This window comes from Agelaius phoeniceus, chromosome 6 (assembly GCF_051311805.1).
Source record: "Agelaius phoeniceus isolate bAgePho1 chromosome 6, bAgePho1.hap1, whole genome shotgun sequence".
Taxonomy (NCBI): Eukaryota; Metazoa; Chordata; class Aves; order Passeriformes; family Icteridae; genus Agelaius; species Agelaius phoeniceus.
The window spans coordinates 60,593,898-60,619,307 of record NC_135270.1 but is presented as its reverse complement, the minus strand read 5'-3'; the positions used below and the strand labels follow the sequence as shown (position 1 = coordinate 60,619,307).

Sequence of the window (25,410 nt, the reverse complement as noted above, 5' to 3'; positions counted from 1 at the left end):
TTAATTAAATTAGAGTGCGTAAATTGATGTTGTGCTGCAGAGGCTCTTTGTGCACAGCTGGAAGCATTTTCCTTTCTGTTGCTTTACTATTTTTAGCAGCAGTTGAAAGTGCAGAAGTATGAAATGTTTTGGCTCTGATCTTAACCTGGCAAAGTCTGGTGAGGTTTGCCTTTAATATGGGGACTCATTGATCTCGGCTTATCGGTTCTGCTGGGCTCTTGATCTTCACTGTGTGCGTTGAAACACGCCAATAAAATCGAAATAAAATGTATGTGGCTGAGTTTGGGTCCTGTTTGAGTTTCAGCCATTCTCTGAAACTACTGAGGCTGCATCTTGTCGGTGTAAGATGTACTGAAAGTGCAAACAGATGCTGTTGTCCTTGCAGTGCAGCCAGGGACAAGAAGTCTGTGCAAGGGAGCTGAGTGTCCCCGTGGCTGCACTCAAACAATGGGGCATTGGCTGTCACTGCTCACACAATGAGATGTAGGGCTAGGTGGACGTGATGGAAGCAATCCAGGAAATCCCGTGACTTCAGTAACTGTATTTTTAATTTTTAGACGGAAGAGTGTTGTTTTAAGAGCCCTTTGCCACTACAGGAGTTCATTACTGCGTGTCCTATCAGAGGTGTCTTAAATGTTTGTAGTGCCATAAATAATGCAAACATCCCTCTCTTTGGTGACTCAACATTTGTGACTAGGAACTCTTGGAACAGCTTAAGCTGTTCAGTATGCTAAAAAAACCACTTAATACCTGTTTTGTATTAAAATCTTGTAATCTGGAGTTTCATTTAAATAAGACAATGTAAATCTGCTCTCCTCCCTGCAGCGAAACTGAGACCTGGGGACCAGCAGAAGCGTTCTGTTGCAGCTCCTGTTACAACTGCCTGATTAAAATTGATAGAACAGCCTCGCAGCTAGGTTAAAAAAAAAAAAAAAAGAAAAAGCTGTTTTGAGACACTGTGTGGGTTGTTGTTTTTTTTTTTTTTTTTTAAAAAAAAGCCTTGATTGTGATGTTGATGAATAACTTGTGTCTTGAACTGTGAGACTTTTAAATTAGGTGGTGAAAAGGATGATGAACAAAGGAATTGGCATACCTGGCAAACTGCTGAGCTCCTGTTTTTAAGATGACAAAACTTTCCCTTTATCTTTTGCTCTCGCTCTGCCTTAGCAGTATGAAAGTGGGGTTGCTGTACCTTGACCTTTAAATGGAGGGAAACGTGTTTTTTTGGCAGGAGGTGGCTCTCCCAGCAGGGCACGTTCTTATTGTCTCAATAGTTGGGATTGCTCAGTGTGCACCTCAGCGTGAGCCCCAGCAGAGCCCGAGGCGTTTGGTGTGTGCAGCAAACACATTGCTGATAACCTTGTCCCAGCTCTGTGCTACGTCTGTGCTGGCAGGGATGTGGCAGCGTGTGTTTGGTGAAGGTTTTGCCGAGGTTTACATAATCAATGTTGTAGTGAATAGAAACAGTTTATGTAAATCGAGCCAGACAGGTCAAGATGGCTGGTAAAGAAGAGATCATCTGCTTTATTGTGAATCTGCTTGTGTACATCTGCTCGTAGCATCATCTGCTCACAAAAGGCTCTGGATTTCTTGGTGAAGCAGAAACATTCATATTCTAATTCTTTTTGAAGAAAAAAAGAAAGCAGCTTTGTTTGAAGTCCTGTCAAAGTAATGGCTCATTATATATTTCTTGGAATGGGGCTGGAGGGAGTTAAGGAGATGCTGAATGCAGTTCCAAGTACCTGAATAGTGTCAGGGTGTTTGTTTCTGCCTTTGTCAGTAGCTTTTGTTTGACTTCTCTGGTGCCTTCATGTTTTGAGGTGCATGTCCTGGCCCCTTGCTCCTGGTGCCCCTTTGTCCCCTAACTTTGAGTCGTGCCCTGAAGCCTTTATTCCAGCAGTGTCGCTTCTGCTAAGCTGTGAGGAGCCTGTCCCTGCCTGCGGGGGGTGGCTGTCACTGAAGGCAGGTGTCAGTGGCCTGGTGCCCTTAAATCCTTTGGGACTGCACAGTGGGGATGGGCAGCTGTGACCTCTCAGGAAAGTCACTCGATTAAAATGATGTAAATTGGAGGAGGAACAGCAAACAGACGTGAGCTGTAGTCAGTGGCTGAGTTGTGTAGCAGTGAAAGATTTGGACCTGACATTGAATGCTTTTTGGGATGGGGTTTCTGGTAGCTGTGTGCATATACATGGAATATTTCTCATTAACCAAGGACTTTCTTGATTTTGCTACTCCTTAGCAAGGAGGTGCATCCTCAGCTGAGGAAGACTTTGTTGTACAGACTTACTGGATTTTGCAATGTCTAATCCATTTTTTAAATTTAACCAGACAAAACTCTTAAGGGCTGTCCCTCAGTGTTACAGTAGTCATTTCGAAATTGCTGCCAACATTTTGCATGTAAATTTTTCCATTGACTACCATTAAAATAAATGCATTGGTTAACTTGGAGGCTTCAGTGCTGAAATAAGCCACTATGAGTTATTGTGAGCATTGTTTAATGTGGATTCATGGACATCCTTGAATAAACAGGCTGTAGTTCTGCTTAAATTTAACCTTTTGAGATAATAGAATTAAAGGATAGGTCTTGGAGCAGCCTGGTCTGGTGGAAGATGTCCTGACCCAGAGCAGGGGGTTGGAACTGAATGGTCTTTAAGGTCTCTTCCAACCCAACCATTCTGGGATTCTACAAAAATTATCATTTGTGTTTACAGTCATACATTTTGTGGTAATTTTTGGGAAGCTCTTCTCATTGATGGACCACTTTACAGTTGAAGCAACTTTAGATCTGAAACAGTCTTTTTGTGTTAATCTGAAGGGACATGCATTTTTAAATTCCTATTTTTCATACTGTCTTTTTCTGACTGATCAGAGTTCTCACTACCACTACCTTCTTGCAGGGTAGATAAAGTTTCTGAAGTGTCTTCTGCTTATAAACACATTTCTGTTTTTTTTAACTTGCCTGTCTGGCTTTTTGCATCACTTGTGTTCATCTCTTGCTGTGCAGTTCAGGAAGAAGCCAGGGCAGGTTTCCAGTGGTGTTGACAAATGCAGAAGCAGAGTGGGATCTCTGCTTGCCCTTGAGTGCTGTTTGCTGCTGTGCATGGACTGAAGCAGGAGGGAGAGTCATCCTGGCTGTGGAATTAAACTGGGGCTTCGTTTGCACATAGATGGATTTGTGCTACCAGACTGAGGCTTGGTTTAATGCCTTGGTGATTTCCTGCACTATCTGCTATAGATATATTGGTGAGACTGCTTAGGTGACTTGAGTTCTGCTTTTAAGCCTTATTTGAAAATGTACTTTAGGTTTCATTTAAAGGAATGGCTGTAGCCCATAATGAGAACTACCAGTTAAATGTGTTCAAGGTCATGATTCTCTGAGAATCATTGGCTCCAGCAGTCATAGCTGGAAGGCTGCTGTTCTGGAGAAATAGATTTTGGTTTTTTTGGTTTTTTTTCTTTGATATTGACAGTGGCTTCTTGGTGACCTTTATGTCTTGTGCTGGGTTTATGGTGGATTTTATATGTGCATATTGCAAATGTGTGGTCAGGGTCAGTTCAGAACTTGCAAGGAGATTAATCAAACACCAGAAGAATTGTGTCTGAATAGAACATTAACTGCAGTGTAGGAAAACAGTAGAAAGGATTATATCTGAGGAAAGGTCTGTGGATTTTTTTGGAAAGCTTGTGTATGTCTGGATAGAGCAAACGTTTTGCTTCATTTAAGCTAAGAAAGAAAACATACTTGAGTTGGTTTTTTACAGCTATCCTATTCCTTGGAGTACTTTTGACTTTCTCACAGTGCAGATTTGTATCCAGCTGTAGGCTTTATTCACAACATCTCAGTACCCCTGTAAAATCAGAGAGCACAAACGTCAGTCTCTAAAATCTATGTTTATTGAAGCAAATCACAGCATCAAATGTCTGCATGTTTAATGTTTGTTATAAAAAGGAAACTGAGTGCATTCTGGAAGTTAAACTAATCCCCTTGGTGTGTACAGGCAGGAGGTCACACATGTGGAAGTGAAAGACTCAGTGTTTTTTCCTTAAAATATGGAAAACAGTTTATTCTGAATAAACAAGTCTGGGAAATGTAGAACTTTGCCTTTGATGCACTTCTTGTGTGGAACCAAGTAAGCTGTTCCTCTTCAGCCCTGGCAGAATCGGGGATGAATCGTTTTCCATTTTCAGCTGAGATTTGTAAATGGATAAATACTGTAACAGTCCACTTGGTTGCTTTAAAATATGCATATAAACCAAGAAATTACTTTCTAGGCTGTTATGGTTTGTTTTTTGTTGCTGAAAGCAGTGTCTTAAGCTATTTCATGTTCCTTCTTAACAGCAGGCTGTTCTTTGACTGTGATTACAAGGTTGCTTGAGAACAGATTTTTCCTAAGAAGTCAGGAACTTATTATCCAGTTCAAACAGAAATTATGGCTGGTTTATACTTGGAGAACTCATGCTGCTCTCTAACTTGCTCAGTAGTGATAGAAGGTATAAACTTGGTACTTTAAGATAACAAACTCTTTCTGTACCCTAATGAGAAGGTGTGTGAGTGTAGCGAGCCTGTGCCTTGCTCTGGGTGGGGTTTGTTAGTTCAGGCTGCCAGCAGAGATGTTTTACAACTCTTTGCAAAGTCCTACAGAAGTGTTGTGTTTCCTGTTGGTATTGTCTGCACATTCCCAGTTTGTCCTGAGCACGTGTGGCTGTGAAGCCTTCCAAAGATCACTCTGGTGTGTTAGCTGCAGTCTTGTTCAGTGCTTCTTGTGGTGTCCTCTCAGTCTGGTTATTCTGCACTGTCATACTCGTGGCTTATTTGTGCTGTGGTCAGCAAGGCAAGTGAAGTAGAGGAGGATTTGGTCTAAGCTCCCAGCTTGAAGCAGGATCTCGAGCTGGTTTCCAGTGTACTTTGTGCTGTTAAATCCTTTTTTGCTTCTGCTGTTTGATACCCTAAATCTCATTTGTGTTGGGGATGCCTTTTCTTTTATCAACAGAAATCCTTATGTTTATTCTTGCTCCGTCCCAAGGTCACCACTGGAAGCTTGCATGTGACTTGTCACGAGTTTAAACCTTGAGGGACAGCAATGAGGATGCTGGCATAGGGACTGTGCCTGCTTCCAGAGAATTCTGAGGCAAAGCTGTTCCTTCTGTTTGTTTTGTAAAGACATCACTGAATGGTGCCCTTGCATTTTTCACTTCACCTGCATAGACCAATATGTTGAGAGGCTCCTGCCTTCCCTTCAGAGGGCTTGTTTCCCTCTTGATAAGATGCAGTTCAGAATTTTATGCCTCCCTTATTTTTGCATGATATTTGTTTTTAGGCATCTCCTGGTGTAGCTTTTTTTTTAGACAGGTTAGTCTTGAGTTCATAGTGACATCCCCATACTTTGGGGGACCAATTTGTGCCTTGTCTGACAAACTGTAAGTAACATCTGGGATTAGACTGCTTTAATCCTATTACTTGCTAGCCTGGAATAGTCTTGGTGCTCATGTTAAGCAAAGAGTACAGTTGAGAGCAGTGGGGATTCCAAAGCAGAGATTAGTGAGCTCTGGGGGCTGAGCAGGAGCAGTGCTGTCCCACCAGCTGTGCCCCTCTGTGCTGACTCCTCTGTTTGACCTTGTAATGTCACCTCCTGTGCAAATACTCTCCCTGGGTCTCTGCAGTGTGCATGGCTGAATAATGATTTAAAACCAAACAAAGAGCAGGGGGGTACAGTGGGCAGCAAACTGTTTGTAGGGTTTTCTTAAAGTCTGAGTAGGCATCGTGGTGCTGGGAGTTGAGCACTAAGAGTAACCTGTCTTTGGGTTTGCCTAGGGATAACCATCTCTCCTGGCCTTCCCACAAACAGCACTTGTTGGCTCGAGTTAAAAGATCTTAGGATTCAGGACGACAGTCCTTGTAGGAAATCCCTGCATGGTGAAACTTCAGCAGTTTTAAATATTTGGTATTTGAAGACTGTCACTGAGGGGCTGTGTGGTGAGAGGATGCAGCATTTTATGTGATGGGGTTATGAGTGATGTGTGAACAAGGTGACACTGGACTTGCATTGTCTTCATCTAGACAATGCTTCTACAATTACTCCTTCTGATTAGTGTAACCTCTGTTCCTAAAAATAGCAACTATCAGCTATTTTGCAATGAAATTTCACTCAGTCCTTCCTATTCCAGCCTTGGAAGTCCTCGTGTGAGGTCACTGGGAAGCACGCCCACAGCTGGGTAGTACAGCAGCTATTGGCTCATGGAGAAGAGAGAGTAATTCAGCTAAAAGCTTTCCTCTGTTTCACAACAGAAATGTCATCTGGAGGGAGCACATTATAAACAGCAGTTGTAAAAATGGATACAGACAATGTCTGCAAAGCTGGAGAGTTTGTTGTGTTAAAAGCAAAGAGGTTTGGAGATGAGCTCTGTTTGATGAGGAATGATGTGAAGGTGCTGATAGCTGAAGGACCTGTTTAGGCATCCTGCTTTCAATAGCAGCTTGTTTATGCTGGAGAGAGGGAAAGCAAGCAGGCTCTGTTTTGTGTTTCTGGAAGTGATTTACTTCAGGTCATTTAACAGTATAATTTTCAATATTTCATGCTGACCTCACTGTGGATACAACTCGTGTTTCAAGGAGGATGGAGTAGATGTGAGCTGCACCTAATCTGGGCAACACAAGGCTTCCTGTTCTAGGGAATTGGTACAAAGGCCACACGTGCCCTCACTGGGTGTATGTCAATAAAGACCTGGTGTTCTTCTGTCATATTTATTGCTTGTATTAACTATGATACAGCTACATTGCTGTGTAGCAACTGATTGTGTTTATCAGAGGTGCCAGCAGGCTGCTGTGCAGCGAGTCAAATACTGTGTAAAATGTCTGTTGTGCTGCCTCCCCAAAGGAGTGGGGACAGGCAAGAAAAGTTAGGAGACAGCTGGCACATGGTAGGTTAAAAGGAGAAGGCCAAGAAGCATTGTGGTCTTCTTGAGTACTGTAATGTGAACTGAGCCCTGTTGTTGCAAAAATTTTTTTCTCTTTACATTCAAGGAATTGAGGACAAAAAATTCTCAGTGTTTCTTTCTGAGGAGGACTTTTTAACTTTTTCAAGCACTTACCGAACTGTAAGGATGTTGTTTAGTGGGCTTTCAAATTACTCTTCACCCAGAAATGTGTGTGCTGTCTTTAATTTAGAATCCAGTTCATCAGCTGTCATGAAAGAATTTTATTCTTCAAACTGGCTGGCTTTAGCAATGCCTCAACAAACAGGTAGGCTTCAAACTTCTGAGGTGTATCCTCTTAAGGCATGGAAATGTCATGGGTAAGGACAGAGTGGGACTGTCTGTGAAGACAATTAGTCACTGTATGAAAGTAAACAAATTGAAGTGAATAAAAGCTGAAATCTCTGCTTGCCTGTTACAAATAAACTGGAGCCCAAACGTGCAAACGCTGGAGCACGCGCCCCTAGGAAGAGTGAAAGAACTGTTTAGTCTGGACACAGAAGTTAATGGGCTGAAACTTTGATATAAGCACAGCTGTATTTCTTCATGTGCAACAGCATGAATTCATTTTGATTGTTGGTGTCTGATTTAGTGCTGTTGGAGGCACAGCCTTTGAAACTGGAGTAGAGTTTGTGTGTGTCCTTTCACAGGAGAGAGACACTGTGCTGGTGAAAGATAGCCAGGGCTGCGAGGTTCCTGCTTCCCAGCACAGCCTGTGCCAGGGTTCAGCACCTCTCAGACTGACTGTGTTTTTTATGGAATATTGACTACTAAACCAAAATGTTGCTCTACTTTCAAGTTGCCTTCCTCCTAGTGCATGTTTGACCTCTGAGAGCAAATAGCTGTGCAGCTCAATGCTTGGATTCAAAATCATTTTGGTGTTGAAGATGAATCTTTCAGACTTGATAGGATTCATTACCTTGTGCTTGCCCTAACCTTCCTGCTAACATACATGCAGTACTTACTTTGAATTGCATTCTGAATCTTAAAATTTGCTGGAGTAGTTTTCAGTGCATCAGGGAGTGAGTTTTGATTCATGAGTTTGGTGTGTGGCTTTCTGTGCTGGGCAGTGGGCAGAAGTCCCATTCCAGAGCTGCATGTGTGATGGGAGAGGTGGCAGTGCCCTGCTGTGGGTCTGAAGAATTCAGAGGAATTCTTCCCAAGTGTTCTCTCATCTCACTCTGCCAGAAGATTTAATTAAATGGGCTGTCAGTACCTTGGTGGCTTTTGCCAAAAAACTACTGGCAAATTAAGCAAATGGAATGATTTGGTGTTGGGGCAGATCTGTGAGGAGGCAGGTGTTGGTTCATGTGAGCAGCTGAATAACTTCTTCCATCAGAGCAAAAACTGGAGAAGGAAGTTGGGCAACAGCCAAATGGACAAGCCTTGCATGTTTTTTTTTACTCCACTTTTGTTTTAGGCTGGGCTTCACTGGAGGAATGAAAATGAAAGATGCCTCAGAACAGCACTGGTGGTGCAGCTGCCCTTGGGTGCTGCTGGCATTTGGGAGGTTGCAGGCTCTGCCTCCATGGGCAGTGGCCATGGGAGCTGCAGTGCTTTGGTCTCACTGACTGTGCTGGGATTTGTTCCTTAGGTGAGATGCCTTGCTCAAGGTGCCAGAGTCTGCAAGCTGCTTGTTTGCTTTTAGGGATGTGCACTGCGAATTTTTCCTGTAATTTCCATAAATATTTTCTTAATACCCAAATGTTTTTTTCTACCCTTTTTGGTAATGAGTCCCTGTGCCCAAAATCTCTGGATATGTTCTTTCTTTTGACTATGAAAGATAACTAAGCTGGGTTTTTTCCAGTATTTTCAGTCTGCTTGCTGTCAGAGCAAAAGAGCTTTAACTTTTGACTTGGGTTTGGTGCCTTTTTCCATGTTTGAGCACAAAATGCTGGAGTTCCATTGCTCACTTAGCTGTGCCTTATCTCTGGTTGTGCAATTCCACTTCCAGCTGCAGAACTGAGTGCCATATATCCAGCTTTATTGCAAGTTCAGAGTTTCCAGCATGCAGAGACTGGTGTTATCCAGCAAATAGCTCTCCATGTAAGGATGCAGGGAGACTACAGAAAGCACAGTTCCCTCTGTAAGCAAAGCCAGGGTTTAAGTGTGATTAACAGGGTCTAAGTCAAGCTCCATGTACCCTCCTAGTTTATTATGTGCAATGTGACTTCAAATTCAACTCAGGAATTGGCCTCTGATCACGTATTGCTGGTTTGCACCTTCAGCTCTTTGGAGGACGCTGGTTTATGTTATGGCTTTACCTACTGGCAATCTCTTGGTGTAGAGACAACAATGGTAAAATGATGCTTTGTGAAAGGGCAAGCAGATAGAGGAAAAAGTGATTTGCTCTTTCACCTCTGGGCATTCTGTGGCCAGTGTAGGCAGGAAGGAAGGAACTGGATTTGGGGTTGGCTGGGGTCCAGTTGCAGACTCTATTCAGACCCAAGCCAGAAGGAGTATGAGCTTATTTGTAAGTTTTGGGCAGAGATGACAGTTGAGAAAAACCAGCTGTCTCACTTTTGTGGGCTGAGGAAATTAGTTATGAATATGTCAGGTGGTAAAAGTGGGATGCTTTGTGCTGTGCAGAGACTGAGAAATGCATTAAAGATCAGTTTGTCATGCCTAAGTCAAGAGACCAAAACATTTAGCTGAGTTAAACTAAGATAAGAATGTATGATGCTCTTTAATATCCAGAAAATAAGTGTATTCATTTGTAAAAACAACTCATTTATTGTAACCATGTGTCGAAAGGAATGTTCTCCCACCTCCTGCACCATTCTTACTTGTGCCTGACCTAAGTGAAGCTTGTGTGAGTGATTGTGAGCAGCCTTTGTTTACTTAGTCATTATTAAATCTAAAGGCTGGTCTGGTTAAGGATAACACACATTTCATTTTCTTCCTGCTTTTCTTCCTAGACTTTACTCTGCATTTGGAGAAATATTGAGTTTATTTGATGTACAGACCTATGCAGTTTGACAGCTATTGTCAAAATTAAAAAAAAATTGGTGTAGCAAGCAGAATTTGACAGGACTTTTTAGTTTCCTGTTATGTTGTTTATTTTAGAAGAACAAAAGTCCAGATAATGACTGTTCAGATGGGCAGCTTGTTTTGGCATAAATGAATCCTGGTTAAAATTTGGAGAAGCTCTGAACCAGGTATTTGTTTCACTGATGGTCATAACTGCTTGTAGTGATGCCTCAGGTTTGAGCTTTTGTATTTTTCAGATTCTGTGCTGCTTTAGTGTGTGGGTCTGGGCTTCTTGTTTGGGGATGGTGAGCTCTGTGCACAGAGCAGGGAGACAAAACAATTCCTGCTCCAGCTGGGCACCAAGGACAAATGATCCAAATCTCAGGGCTCAAGAGCATAAACAATGATGGACTGAAGAGAGAAAAACAAGAAGGATGGGACTGCCTGGGGTAAATCTGTAATTAGACAATTAACTCCAATATGCAAATGGAGCAGAATTTATAAAAGTGAGAGACCCCGTGACCAGTGACATTTTGTGACCATTTTGGGTTCATCTTGAGAATAACCCTGGCTGGGCTCTTGTGCTGCCCAAGGTGGATCCATTGAGCCCTCCTGGTAAATCCCTGCTTTGTTCTTCAGCTCTGTCCAGCCTCTGTTCTAGGTCAGCCTTCACAAGGCATCAGTAGCCCTGGAACTGCTGCTGTTTGTGCTGTGGGATGAGCTGTGAAGGATCTGCTGCTGGCACAGAACAAGGGGTCACTTTTGGGCTGGTGATGCCACAGCTGGAGAGAAGCAGTCGCTGCTCCTGGCTGCCCAGGCAGTTTCCTTGCAGGAGGACACTGAGGCCTCAGCTCTGCTGGCACCATGGGCTCCCTCTCCCAGTCATTTTCCATCTGCCTCTGGTGAATATGCTGTGATTTACTGAGAGATGTAGTGACAGGTGAGGTTGTAGTCTGTAACTGGAAATGAAGGATGTCACTGAACTCATTTTATTCCACAGCCTCCCGATGCTATTTGAGCTCTGGTGAGGAGAGGCTGTAAAGATGAATGAGCTTCCTACCCCCCTCCTTGTTAGACATCAGGGAATCCATGTGACTGATTCTCACCTCTGAGAAAAAAGCTTCAATTGGAGCTGTCACCTCAGTAGACAAAGAAGGAATCCAACTGCAAGACATGTACCCAGAGGAAATCATGCTTTGCTGGTTCCCTGGCTTATGAAACTCCTTGTTTTTTCATTGTTCTCCTTGTCACTACCAGTGCTTCACCTCTGCTGCCTGCAGTAATAATAACAGTGTTGGGATGTTGAGTTTGAGTGAGTGGGAATGGACACAAATGTTCTGCTACCCCAGGTGACCGAGGGATGGATCTAGGAGAGGTTTGGGTGTAGAAGTGAATAACTCTGAGTGTTGCCTTTTCTTGGGAAACCAGCTTTTTGGAGTTATTTTGAACACAACCTGAAACTGCTTTGAGAATTGTCAGCAATGTCTCATGTAGTTTAGCAGCCTCATATTTTGCCTCATGGATGAGCTCAGTTCAGAGCTAAGAATAGTATTCTGTGTTACTCAAACATTTAAATTTTCTGGATGTGGAAAGTCTTCTTTTCCTAGTGGTTGTAAAATAGCCTAGTGGAGGATTTTTGTCCTTGGCTGGAACTCTAAAAGGAAAAATTTGGGATTTGTCCAGACATGAATGCCTCTCCAGTAGATTTCAGGCTTGTTCCTTTCTAATAGGCAGTTCCAAGAGAATTGCTTCTGAATTCTACAAAGATACTGAAACAAACTGATGGGGTGTGAGTATTTCTGGATGTCATTCTTATCTTCTGCTCCCCCTCAAGGTGGTGCAGCCTGAGAGATTTCTACAAATGCTTGTTTTTGATAGGGCTGTAGGAGGAAAGGAAAACAGTTGTGAGACACCCTTAGAGCTATTCCTATGGGTGTAATGCCAAAGAATTGACAGAGTAGGAAAGGTTTATGTTTTGAAATGCACATGCAGCACCTTTAGCTGGGCAAGGGAGGACAGGAAGAAATTTGGTATCTTGCAAAACCCACATAGAAACGAGATAGTACAGACATAATCTGAGTCTTGCACATCCTCGTGCACTGCAGCAGCTGCAGAGCTCTTCAGCATTGTACCACTCCCCTCTTCAGCTGCAAACAGTGCAGCATGGCCAAGGTGCCCTTATGGAGAGTGATGTCAGGTATAAAAACTTGAGGGCAACAGGGAATCTCTGGAGCCAGGCAGCTGTAATCAATTACTTGATTTCTGTGTCTCTGAACTAGCTCCTGCAGTCATGCTTTGCTGGGCAATGCACTTCCAATTTCAGTCTTGGGCTCATGAGCTTTATTTCCACAGCTGAATTTCCATTTGGCTTGCAAAAGCTACTTCTGAGTCCTGTAATGCTGTTTGATATTATGGCCTGTACTTGGGGAAAGTTTGCTTTGAGCAGATCCTCTGTTTTCTTGGTCTGGTTTGCCCCATAGGGCGTCCTTGCCTTTAAAATCAAAGGAGTCTAAAGAAATAGAGAGAAACATATGGGGTGGCTTGTTTTCTTGAAAGTTGGTGAACAAAAATAGTAATAGTATGCTGTCTGTCTTTGTGGGTGTTGGCAGAGAAAAAGAGCTGGATTTCCAAAGGAAATAATTTGAGGGAGAACTATCTGTGGTTTTAAACTTATTTTCTTTTCTACAAGCCATTGTGCCACTTGTGCACATTACTTAATATCTGTTGGAATGAAACTTCAGCTTGCGGAGCTTAACCAGAAGTAGGCAGGTTGGAATAGCCCTGCAGAGGAGCTGAGTGAGAGTTTTGCTCTAGGGAACTTGTCTGCTTTAGAGCCTTCAGTGTGGCTGCAAGGTTTCAGGGCTTGCATCTGTGTGTGAGCACAGTCTTGTGTGGTTGTTTTGCACAAAAGTCTCTTGGTGCTTCAGTGAGGAGGAGATGCCCTCCCATCTGCAGAGATCTCCCATGCAGGCACTGCCTCGCCAAGCTCTGTAGTGAGATTCTTCAGAGATCAGAATCTCTGAGCATTTGGACCTGGAAAAACATTAGGAATTCATCACTTGTGTTGCTTTGATTCATTCTTAGTAAGTGGTGTTTTCTGAGGCCTGTGAAAGGTCAATGTTTATTTTATGTAGCATTTTGGGAAACCCTCTTAAGGGAAGCAAATCTCAAAATTCTATCAGTGAAAGTGTGAAACTGAAAGGCTTTGCTGTCATGAAGGTGTACATAGATCAGAATTCATTCTGCTGATCAGCAGTAAACACCTAATGGCTTTGCAGAAATCTTTTCCTGGCTAGAGATGTCTGATTAACTTTGTTATAGATGATGGATAAAAGCAAACACCCAAGGTTGCTCTGAATTAGTAAGCTGTCAGTGTGTTTTAAGTCTGAAGAAGATATATTGAAGTCTAGCTCTCTGCACTGCTGCACTGTTAATTTCTGGTTTATTAAGACTTTTTTTAAAAAAGCCCCCACAGTTACAGCAGTGCTGTGATGCCTCTGTACCAGTAGGTTTCAGGTAATTCTTTCAGACAGGGTATGAAGAGTAATTTATTCTGTGCCCTGGATTTTAGGGCACATAACACATTTGCTAACCAAGAACAGGCAGAAATGTAATTCTTTGCTTTTTCTCTTTACTTACCCACTCTAAACATGCTAGGAGCAGGCAGAGCAGTAGATTATCTTCCCTTTGACAGCTTGTGCCATGGAGCAGTTGATATAGTGCAGAATCAGTGATATTAAGAAAGCTGCTGTGTTCAGAGGCAGCAGTGCTTGCAAGTGCTACAAAGAAGGAAACCCAGTTCTTTATTTTCTGTTTCTGAGGCAAATATTTGGGATTCTATTCAGCAGTTGGGGTTGAACTGGGAGCTGTGCATTTGTAAGGGTGTCTTTTTCCCTGGGAAACTAAAAGGAATGTTCAAATTGATGGAATTAGATATTGCAGCTCAGGATGCAGTAGTTGAGCACCTCGCTTTCTATTCAGTGCACTGCTGGTGAGATCACCTATATTCACAAAATGGATGCAAATTTTCTCTCTTCCTCTGTGCTAAATGGTACTGAAACCAACCTAAGACTATTCTTGTTATGCTTGAGTGTTTGAAAAAGCTGTAACAGACATCCTGGAACTTGCTCCACTGTCTGTGAAATCACAAAAATGACATTGCCACTGCTTGTATTTGGAGGTGAACTGAAGTTATGAGAAAGCTATCACCTTTTCTTATGAAAATGTGAACTATCAAATAGTCCTTGATAGGGTTTTAGGGAAAGCACTTGATTTCTTAGGAAATGACTGTTGGGACTGTGCTTTTATTTTCAAAAGGCTCAAAGGTTCCTTTGAGTGAAATGTAGTTTCCTCCATAATGTTTAATGTAGTGCAGTTTCAGCTGCACTACAGTAATGTGGTGTTATTCAGTAATGTGGTGTTATTACTGTTCATTCCTCAGGCTAAAACTTGAGCAGTTGGGTTTTGCACCTTGGAGCATGTGGGAAGTACAGATAGGAGAATGTTCAGAATGTCAGGGCAGGTGGGTTTTGAGGTCTCTCATCCCCTTGCATGCTGTGAAGTCTAATTTGTCTCAGTTTTGAAACTTGCAGCCTTTTCTTGGTGTGATGTTTAGGAGCAGATTGTAAATAGTTTCCAAACAAAGCTGTGTGGTTCCCAAGCCTCTGGTGGTGTGGATCAACAGGATTCCTCCTTCCCTTCTTTCTTCCTGTGCACTGAAACCCAGCTGGGTGTAGTACTTTGCTTTCAAAGTGATTTTGTGTTTTGCTGACTTGTTTTGAGTGCAGTGAAAGTCAGGTCTCACTTTCTGCTGTATCTGTGTGTATTTAACCAAAGACCAAATCCAACAATTCCAGTGGCATTTGGTGGATTATGGATCCTTGTCAGATGAGCAGCATTTCCTCTGTGCTATGAGAGGTTTAGGGTTGGAAAGAGGATTCTCTAAACGTGGTGCTTGGCCCACCTCTTGTGCTCTTGTAGCTGGAATAAAAAGCATGCTTTGAAATGAACCTGATTAGTTTATACCCGTATTTTGCTGTGCACTAACATTGCTGGTTTTCTGCAGTGGGGAATGGTTTTAGCTGGCAGCTTTGGAGATGGGCTTAGAGCACTCAATAAAATTGCCTCCTTGTTAAGTGAGTGCTGGGGGGAGCAGTAAAATGTTGGAAATAAGGATTGGTAAGGAAATCATTGTGTGAAAAAAGAGGTTTCCTTACCCTTTACCCTTTGCTTTCTGAAAGGGAAACCTCTTGCATTCTAATGCTCTGCTGGCATATTACTTCTGTTGGAATTCTATAATAATATCTTAAATGGAGTTTTTTCTCTGTTAAAGTTGCTCCCTTTCTTTTCCCTGGTCATATCATGGTTATCTGTGTTTTATGTTGTGAGACTCAGGTCATCCCTGCCTAGAGAGTTTTTAGCTATTAAGTTGTTTGGAACTTGAGGTTATTTGACTGCATTAATTGAAGCTTATCCTGATGCTCTAGGAGGCTGCATCAGCCTGTTCCTTGGATTCTTCCAGAGTGTCAGCTTTAATCAAGCTCTTGTGCCACCTGCACAGCTGTCTTTGATTTCACAAAAACAAAAGTAACAAATTATTTTCCAGAAAAATAATCTGGGACAAGTAACAAGCTACTTGTTAAGGAAAAATCAAGGAGTGTAGTAAAAAGTTTCTGCAGAAAGTTTCTCCTAGCCCAGGAGAAACACCAGCTCTTCTGTATTCCTGACTGCATCTCCCTGCTCTTCTGTGCCAATAGCTGCAGTAATAAAGCCCTGACTCCTGTGCCCCTCACTTGGGGATGGTTACTTCTGCATTATTTTACTCCAGAATTTCTCTCTCTGCCCCTCAGTGAGGAGAAGAGGATCAAAATAGCCAAGAGTTTTGGGAATCTTGGAGGAAGCTGGATGTGTGGTGTAAGTAAAGCTGTTTCAAAGCAGTTCCTACACGATCCATTTGGTAATTGCAAGCCAAGAGCATCCTTTAATTTTCTGTATAGAGTGAAATTAACACAGATCAGGTGGGTTTTTCTTCAAGTGCCTCTATTACGTAAGCTAAACATGCATGGGGATTAGTCAGCTGTATTTTCTATAAATATTCTCCTGAACCAACCTTGATTTTCTATTGCTCTTATGTTACAGCTGTTCTAATAGCAGGGGTAGCCCTGCTGGTGCTGGAGGGGGATGTGTGGAGTGGGATAATTACAAATATGAGTTAACCTGATCTGTAGGGTTAACCAGATCCTTTCATCTCTGGGTGGCTGGAGGTGGGGGGAACAGCAGGAGGCCACAGCAGCCAGGAATAGCCTTTCCTTCCCAAACCAGAAGAGTGACCAGTTCTGCTCCAGAACACCAGGGAATAATTAAAGTCACCCTGGAGAACCTCAGCTACTGCACATGTGACTTCTTGTGGTGTTTCCAGCAGATAAGGTTCTACTTAATTTGTATACCCTGGGAAGGAGAAAAGTAGGTTCTGGCTTATCTGATCTGCAGTAGGTACCTCTGAAAGCTTTTTTTTTGTGGTGTACATAACCTTTTACTGTGTGCTCAGCTAATCCATGGGGCTGGCTGGGTGGATGTGAACATAAAAGTTTTGTGAGTGTAACATGAGGCTTTGGGGTGGCTCACTGCTGGGTTCCTGATGGTAGGAGCAACTTTTGAAAGGCAGCTAAAAAAAAAAAAGTAATTAAAGTGGCTCCTAATCATGAGCCAGTGATGCAAATCAGCTTTTTCTCTGAAGAAATCTGGGGTCATGGCACAGATCAGACCTGGCTGCATTTCACTGAATCACTGCAGCAAGGAGTACTGAAATTTGGTGCTGGAGAGGAGAAGGCTTGTGGTGAACACACAGGGCTGATCACTGTGCCAAGGAGTGTTCCAAAAGTGCTGGGGAAGGGAATGCTCCCTGAAGTGTTTTATGATAGTAAAATGACCTCACAAATGAAGTTGTAAGAACAAACACTTGTCTCAGAAGCAAAGAAAAAAACACCCCCAAACTGATTATAGTCACAATTAATAACTCCAACATACCTTTCTTATGGATAATCAAATTCACAGATGCAAAAACATTGCTTTTAATTGGGTGAAGAGATGAGATTATTTGAGACTTTGGAACTTGCTGGTTTGGATTTTCTTGCTCTGCAGGAAGACTGGCTTTGCTAAGCTGTACAACTGGTAGTGATTAGGAAGCATTTATGCCTATGGAGATGTCTTAGCCAGCAGAGTCTGAGGTGGGACTGTGTCTTTCCCTCAGAGCTTCCTCCCAGGTTGCATAAACCAAAGGTCTTGGATCAGTGGTTTTTGTTAATCAAAGGATGGAATCCCTTTGGTTATCCATGAGTTGCTTCTTGCTGTAGCCTTTCTACTCAACACTACTTTAGTTTTGTGTTTGTAACTACTTAGAACATTTTCCTTCAGAAAGAAAGCAAAATCTGGTGGGAATTAATCTTCTAGCACGTGAGCCTGCTGTGAGAAGGAAGAGAGAACAGGTTGGTTAAGCTCTTTGGTGGATTTGGCAGGAAGTGCAGGAGACTTGCTTGACCTGGATCTCCCTTGCTTGACCTGGATCTCCCTTGCTTGACCTGGATCTCCCTTGCTTGACCTGGATCTCCCTTGCTGTGTGTATGGGGAAAGTTTTCACTCTAAAAATGTTGAAACACAGTGGGGAGGCCTGGATTTTCCAGACTAACTCAAGCAGAGGTGCCATGGATTGACTGGATGAAGCCTTTGGGTTGCGGATGGAGCAGGTGACACTGCCAGCTCTGTGGTCTGTCCCTCAGAAAGCAGCTGTGCCCTTTTCCAAAGGTGCAGTGGGGAAAGGGAACCTTCTGGTCATTCAGGGCTTGTTGAGCTCCTGGGAATGAAGGCAACAAGGATAAAACAGTATAAATAAAACAGTATCCTCCTTCCAGCCTCCAAGAAACCTCAGCATTAAAGGTGTTCCTTGCAATCTGCTGTAGAGATCTGTGAAGCTGTTGAAGGAGCAGCTGTGTGTTCACTGCCAGAACTCCCCAACAGGAGCAGGATTAGCAAAGCTCTGGTGGTGGAGCTGCTTCTGGGACACACATCAGTGCATGCAATCAGCTGGGGACAAGCTGAGACCTAAATTCATATTGAGTTAATATCTGTGACACTGATAGAACACCAGAGCACTCAGTTCAAAGGAGGAAATGAACCAGGAGTATCCTGTTGGTACAGAAGTACTCCTTAGCTTTGCTTTTCTATTTGGCAGCTCTTCCCCATGAGATTGAGTTTGAGAATAACTTCACTGTTCTGTTTCACTGAAATTCTCAGATAAATTGCCAGTTGCAGACAGCAACTGCTTGTTTTCTGAAGCTCTGATGCAGAAAAATGTGTTTGAAATAATTCTTGCCTTTTTATTAAAAAAAAGAAAATACTTAGCCATTCTTTTGCTGAAATATTGCTAGACACAAAATGAATTGTTGAGGTTGATACAAGGGAAGAGGGTGTAAAGACTATGAAGTACTCTGGCAGTGATATTATATAAAGGGAAACACAAATACACTTATTTTATTGTCACCTTTGTGGATGTTGAAGCTTTCTGTTTGTGTTTTGCTATAAACATGTCTTTTTCCTTTTCAATGTGTGTTCAAGGGAGGGAGTGCTGGATGCTTCAGCAGCAGAGGGTTTTCCAGTTAGTCAGGACTGGATTGTGGAGCTGTGAAAAGCTCTGGGACTGGGTGTTATAAAGGTGAATAATGTATCTTTAGCCTTCATATGTGGTGGATGTCATGAAAGCTGCAGACTTGTAGCACTTGCAAGGGAATCCCTCCTGCTCCCTGCTGGTTTCCATGTTGCTGATACAAGTGCTTCTGTGGCTTTGCAGTGGGCTGGAGAGTGAGGAATGTGGTTTTAAAACTGAACTTATAACATAAATCTAGTTTTGTTTCCCCTTCATGTGAACCAAGGAGAGAAGTAGTGGGAACAAATTAATAAATGAAAGGTGAGACTGCTGCTTTTGGCAGCAGTGTGGGACCACACTGGCTCAGGGAAGGTGAAAATACAGTGTAAGCACAAACTGAAGTTTGCTATGTGTGGAGTAGGTTCCCCAGGATTCTACCAAATATGGGATCAGAATGTACTTACAAGGGAGGATTTACTCAAGCCTGATTTTGCTTCTGCAGCTTTATTGTTTAGTGAGCAGAGATGTGCTGTTTGACTTACTAAAACTATGGAGACAACTGAACTGCAGCATCTCATCTGTTTTTAGCCAAGTCTGTCATTTGGGATGGTTTTCATCCAAAAATGACGAGGTGTGCTATGGATCTGTTATTAATAGACAAGGAAAGCAAAGTAAAATTATTCTTTCTTTGTCTGGGGGAAATATTACCAGTGAAAATCAGGAGTTGTTCAGTTTTAGTCTTTTGGGAGGTAGTTTGCATAGGTATGCAGAAGTATTTAACTTTATGATGGCTTGTATTTTGATAGCATTGTAAAAAAATCAGCTACATGCAGCACCTTCAATGTCAGCTAATAGATACCTTAATTCTAAGGAGGACTTCCTTGAGTTCAAGTCAAACTTTCCAAGGTGCAGCTCATGATTTGGAGCTGTTGTCCCAAGGAACAGAACTGTCATTTACTCTTTACCACTGTCTAGGCTGGATTTTTTATTTTTTGTTTAAACAAAGCCAAAATAAACATAAACCAAAAAAGCTTGTGTAACAAGCCTTCTGACAAATAGTTCAAAGCTTGCTGCTAATCTCTGAAGTAGACAAGTCCTTGTAGTAGTACAAGTAGTACAAGACTTGTAGAAAGTAGGAGCTTGCCACAGTGGACTGTGGGAGAGAGCAAGTGTGGTCTTGCTCTCCAGACAGCCCTGAATCCAGGAGGAGGAGAGGCTTTCATTACACATCCCAGCCATGGGAAAAGCTTAATTGGAATTTGCAGCTCATTGTATACCAAACTCTTCAAGTGTTTGATGTAAATCTGTAGGAAACTGGCTTTGGTAATTATGGTGCCCATAGCCCATGCCAGCACCACTCCCTTATTTGCAAGGAACAGTGCTATCAACTGAGATAATTATCCCAGGAGGTTTCATGATGCAGCTTGTCCCAGTGCTGCTGTCACTGAGAAGCATTTGGAAAAGTACAGGGCTGCTCCTTCCACCTGTGCTGGTCTGATGAACATCTGGAGAACTTCCAAAGTGCCCCACACATCTGTGTGTGAGCAGGGTGCTCCCAGAAATGATTGTTCTGTTGCTGTGAAATTGATTTTTTCCTAGTTTATTAGTTGGAAACAACATTAGTTCCAGGGTTTTTGATGGCTGAAGGAGAGTTCCAGGTGCAGTTCTTTTGGTAGCACTGGTCTTCTTGTGAAGCACAAAGTTGTGTGCTCATGTGCTGCTCCCTAAGCTGATCCTGGAGCTGTTGGAAGAGTGCAGAGGAGATGGGAAATGGCTCCTGCTTGTGGAGTGGCGTTGTGATGAGACAGAGTGAAAATTTTTTCCGAGTAGAAATCCATTTTGATTTAGGTGAAATGTACATCTTTGAGTTAAGTCTGTGGTTTGAAAACACAGCTGTTTAGTCACCAAACACTTGAGAGGAAGTGTTTGCTGATGGGGAATTTGTGTCCTCAATCCCAGTCCCTTCTCCATAGGTGATTCCATCCTGTTGCTGCTCAGGGGGAGGCACTTGGTGCTCGCCCAGGCTCTGCTCAGTGGAAGCAAGAGCAGAAAGTGATGGAGAGGAGAGGGCAGGGCAGGTTTTGTTGTAGTTCTTCATGGCTGTGTTTAGAAAATCTGACTCAGCAAGGTGTGGGCAGCCATTCCTCCTCCAGGGTGCTGAATCCAGCTGTGTCCTGTGGGGCAGCTCCTGTTGGGAGGGAAGCGGGGACAGGCTGTGCATGGAGCTGCTGCTCAGGAGCAGGGCATGGAAGGTGGGAGGGAGCTGCCATGGCTGGCAGGATCCCAGGGCACCACTGCCAGGTCACTGGGCATGGATGGAGCTCCTTCAGGGCTGGGAAGCAAAAGTGTGGCTGCAGTGCCATGGGAAGGGTTAATTTGTGGGGAACAGCTTGAGAGGCCTGGCCTAGGAAAAATGAAGGTGTCTGCTGGTTGTGGAAAGAGGCAACTTCTCACACCCTCCTTTTTCCCCCCCTTTTAAAACATGCGTGTGTCCCTAGGAATTGTCCCAGCTCTTTCTACCACTGTTGGATCAAAATCAAACTTGAAGGTCTATAATTGAAGCATAACAAATCATAAAACTACCACTCAATTCCTCCTCCCTTTGTGGAAAGGAAATGTAGAAATGGGCATAAGGAAAACCTCCCTGACAATTTATTAGTGCTAATCAGGATGACTGAGTCCATCATTCCTTTGCTTGTATTTCCTTCCTATTTGAAGACTCCAAGAGGTCTTTTAACCTTGAGCTTCTTTATTTATGTATTTTAAAAGTAAGTAAACCCCACAGAGACCTGAATTGAGATAGAGTGGACTTCTCCAGTTAAAACTGTGTTTTGAAAATGAGGGAAAACCCCCCCAAACAATAAAACCCCACTTGCCTGGTTTTAACTTCCAGTGGAACTGCTTTAACTGTTTATCAGTTATACAAGAAAAATCAGCAATTATAGGATATAAAGCTAGCAATGGTGATCTTTAGTAGTTATATATTATTTCTGAGGCAATTGTTACTTTTTTAGGTTTCCAGATAAAAATACTGGTAGAAAGAATATTGTCTTCAACAAGTTAAAACTTGCTGGCATATTCCTGATAGCAGTGACTTTGAAAGAAAGCATGTGCACATAGCCAGGGATATTCAAGTGCAGAATCAAATAATTCCTATTTGAAGTGCTGGTATTTAAGCTGCCTGTGGAACATTTTGATGTGTCTTTCTAGAGATTGGTCTCTTGTGATGAGGATCCACAGGCTGCACTTCTCTGGAGTAGAGTTAATAACAAATTTCCAAATTTGCAAATAGGCCTGGTATGAAATAGTAGTGATTTACTCTTGTTGGTTTTGTGCTGTGTTAGGGAATCTCCTTTAATATTCCAGAAAGACCCAGTGGTGTTCCCTATGAAAATGGGAGTGAGAGGACAAGTTCAGCTGGAAGTCTCTCAATTTTCTATGTGGCTTTAGCATCATGTATTAAATGTGCATTTTTAAATGTCTGGGTTTTAAGTTCTAGAGCAGTGAGATTTGAGATAATTTTTATCTTAAATCTGTTCTTGCTTGTGCTCAGTCATTCAGCAGTCCTGTCCTTGGGATTCCTAGAAGGGTGGGAGGCTCTCCAAGTGCATTCTCCTGTTACACAAATATACAGGATGTAATATTTGTATCATTATCATTATGTATACAGGATGTAATGATAAAAAAAAATTCTGGGTTATTGCATTGCTGCCTCTTTCCTTTTCATATTCTTTTTCTGCCTGCAGTGTTAACCTGTAATCATAAAGACTGCAGGAGAGGGATATATGAAATCATTGTAGAATAGACCTCACCAGTAAGACAGAAGAGATTGATCAGTGGAATAACATCTGTAGTTTCTTGGGCAAAAGTCTGAAATCTCTGAGGATCAGGCATGGAAGATTCAGTAAAGCCCTGAAAGCTCTTCCAGCTTAGAGTTGGCAGGAATGGTGGTGAAAAGCCTCTACCTGACCTAAATCTTGGTGAGGTGATGGTGAATTCCATGCTTGTGCACTGCAAAGAAATTTCCCTTCCCTGGGGAAGGAGCTCTGTCCCCTTGAGGCTTCAGACTTCTCTGAATAATTAATCCACTGGGTCTGTGTCCTCAGGGAGAGATGAAAGAACTGTCAAGGGCTCCTGTGTTACACCTGATAAGGAAAGTCATTAGTGAGGCTTCAGATAGTCACATAAATTAAAAACACTTGCATCCTCTTTCCTTAATAATTAATAGATGAAGCCTTTAGGATTAAAGTTTTGTAAAAAATGGACGAGATTCAACTAGAAGAGCATTCTTTGTGAGTGAAATTCCTTTCTCATAGTTTGACTTGCCCATAAATTACTTTGGTTTTCCATGTTGCCCCTGTTCTTCCAGTCCTGCATGAGATGTGGGCAGAATGGGTGGTAGGGTAAAAACATTTTAGAACTTCTTACATTCTGAAATTCAAGTGAAGATGTAGAGTTTGTTCTTCTACATTCCTTTGCATTATAGAGGTGAAGAAATTCTCTGTGGCTGAAAAACGGAGTATTTAATTTGTAGTTAATTATATTTCAAATGAGAATAAGATTTCAACCATTGGTAGGTAAAGAATGTTTGAATGCTCAATTCAGGAAGCAAAACTTAGCCATTGTTACTTTTTTTTTGTTTTGCCCCATGCATTTGATGATACCAAAATATTGTGGCCAAAATTACCTCTCTCTCCTTTGCTGCTTTCCAGACTGGTGGTGTTTTATGCTAAACTTTTTTCCTTTCTTTCCAGGTACAATGGATCCCTCCCTAATGGTGACAGGGGGCGCAGGAAAAGCAGATTTGCCCTTTATAAACGATCTAGAGCAAGTGGAGTTAAACCCAGCTCTGTCCATGTCATCTCTACCCCCTCTCAAACTTCAAAGGTACGTGACACTGGCAAATCCTGGGTTTTGATGATCCTGGGTGGAGAGCAGCTCAGCTATTGCTGCTGATTTACCTTGCTGCCTGTTTATTCTGTGCTTGTAGGATACTTCTGTTTCATGAAGAGGCTGCAGTGGATTTGCTTTCTGGGGTGTATAGCTTTAATCCAGTTACCTGTTTAAAATAGTCTGTGAGCTCAGGTGTGAATTAATCTGACCTTCCTGCCCCTATTCAGAAAGCTCCTGTCAGTGCTGGCTGCTTTATCTGAGCCATAGAGTACATGGCATAAAAACACAACAAGTATTTTAGTTTCTCACTGGAGTGACACTTCTTTCCTCTTCAGGGAGATAACTGACATGCTATGAAAAATGTTCTGATCCCTTTGGGCCTTTAATTTTTCTTGCTAATAATGATACTGTACAAATTTTTACCTGGAGTTGAGTGTGGGTGAAGGAGGAAAAGCAGCAAAGTTAATATATTAACATAGTAACATATTAAGGTATAGAACTGTCCAGGTCAGAATTCTGGTGGTGGAATGTATTTCAGGCTGCTAAAACTCTTCCTATCTCTCTTCTCAAAGCCTTTTTCTTAAAACAAGAAGTGAGTAGAGTTCATGCTAAACTGGAGGTGGAGTTCTGTGGTGGGACTCACACAAGAGGATGATTTATATGAAATTAACCTCACTGAAATATCTCTTGGGACAGAGAGAGAGAACCTACACTGTGCTCAGAAATGTACCAAGAGAAGAATGTTGTTTAATATATAGTATGGGATTGTTTTATTTTCTAATACACAGTATATGCCTAAACTTACCAAAATACACAATATCAGAGCTTGTTCTCTTGGAGTACAGTGTAGGGCTTGCCTGCTGCAGATAAATGTGGAGTCCTTTGGATTAAAAGTCACAGGAAATATTTTACAGTGTTTTTGTTATCTAAATGAAAGCTTTTTGTGAGTTAAATCTTCCTGATGAAATCAACCTTCAGAATAGAGCTGTAGTATATGTTGGTAATTCTGGTTTGTTGCTTAAAATGTAACAAATGGGGGGAAAATGTGTTTTACATAGTGGATGAAAAATATACACATGTTCTCACTGGATGATCTTAAGCATTTGGACTGCAGATAGTATTTCAGCATTTGAGTTGCAAAATGTTTAAACACCTGGCAGACACCACAAGGAATCTGGTTAATGTTCATCTGTGGTGTTATTGTAGTGCAGATAAAATATGTGTACTGTACAAATTAGTGCCCTTATAAAGATAGCAGAGGATCTGGGACATTAAAGCCTTTCCTCTGAGCATTTGGATTCGGGTAGATGTGTCAAGTTGAATGGATTTTGCACTTTCTCTGAACCCTTAGAAAGAGCTTTTGTGTATTTGTGCTGCTGTCTGGGGCAGGGCTGGTGGATGTGTGCCAGAACAGTGGTGCAGTGGCTCTCAGTGAGTGCTCTTCCCATGCACAGAAAGGACACTTAGATTTTAAAGATGCTGTCATCAGCTTTTCTCACATCTTAGGCACCAGAGCCTGAATTGTTTTACTGAGAATTGTTTCTGCATGTAACTTGTGTAATTGCCTGAAGAAACATGGGCTAATAAAGAGTGAACTGCTTAGTTCTTAGAAAATAATGGGCAACTTGACCTCAAAAGTTTAGTTGTGCTCTCAGTCTTTCAGTCTTGTATTTAAGAAAGATGAACGAGAAAAAACTTTTGCTGCATAGGATGTTACCAAGTTTCCTCTCTTTACATCATTGACTTTAACTTAATTAACCAATTTTCTGTTTTGTTCTGCTTGTCTGTCACTGTAACTGAACCTGTGAGTAAAAACACAAGTGTAGGGCGGTGATGCTTTTTGGGGGGTGGATTTAGCAGAGGAGGGGGAAGCCCTGACTGCCTCCACTGGTGTTGTCTCTGACAAACAGAGGCTTGAACGAGGTGCATGGCTGGTT

At 42.3% G+C, this 25,410-nt stretch overlaps 1 protein-coding gene across 2 annotated transcripts in view; it reads left to right on the top strand.

Annotated features, from left to right (window-relative positions):
• PELI2 (pellino E3 ubiquitin protein ligase family member 2) overlaps positions 1–25,410 on the top strand; it is a 72,502-nt gene that overhangs the window by 1,868 nt on the left and 45,224 nt on the right. For both annotated transcript variants that reach the window (XM_054634605.2, XM_054634606.2), the window contains exon 2: positions 23,335–23,467. In XM_054634605.2, the coding sequence (XP_054490580.1) occupies positions 23,335–23,467 (133 nt within the window). The remainder of the gene's footprint in view (positions 1–23,334; positions 23,468–25,410) is intronic.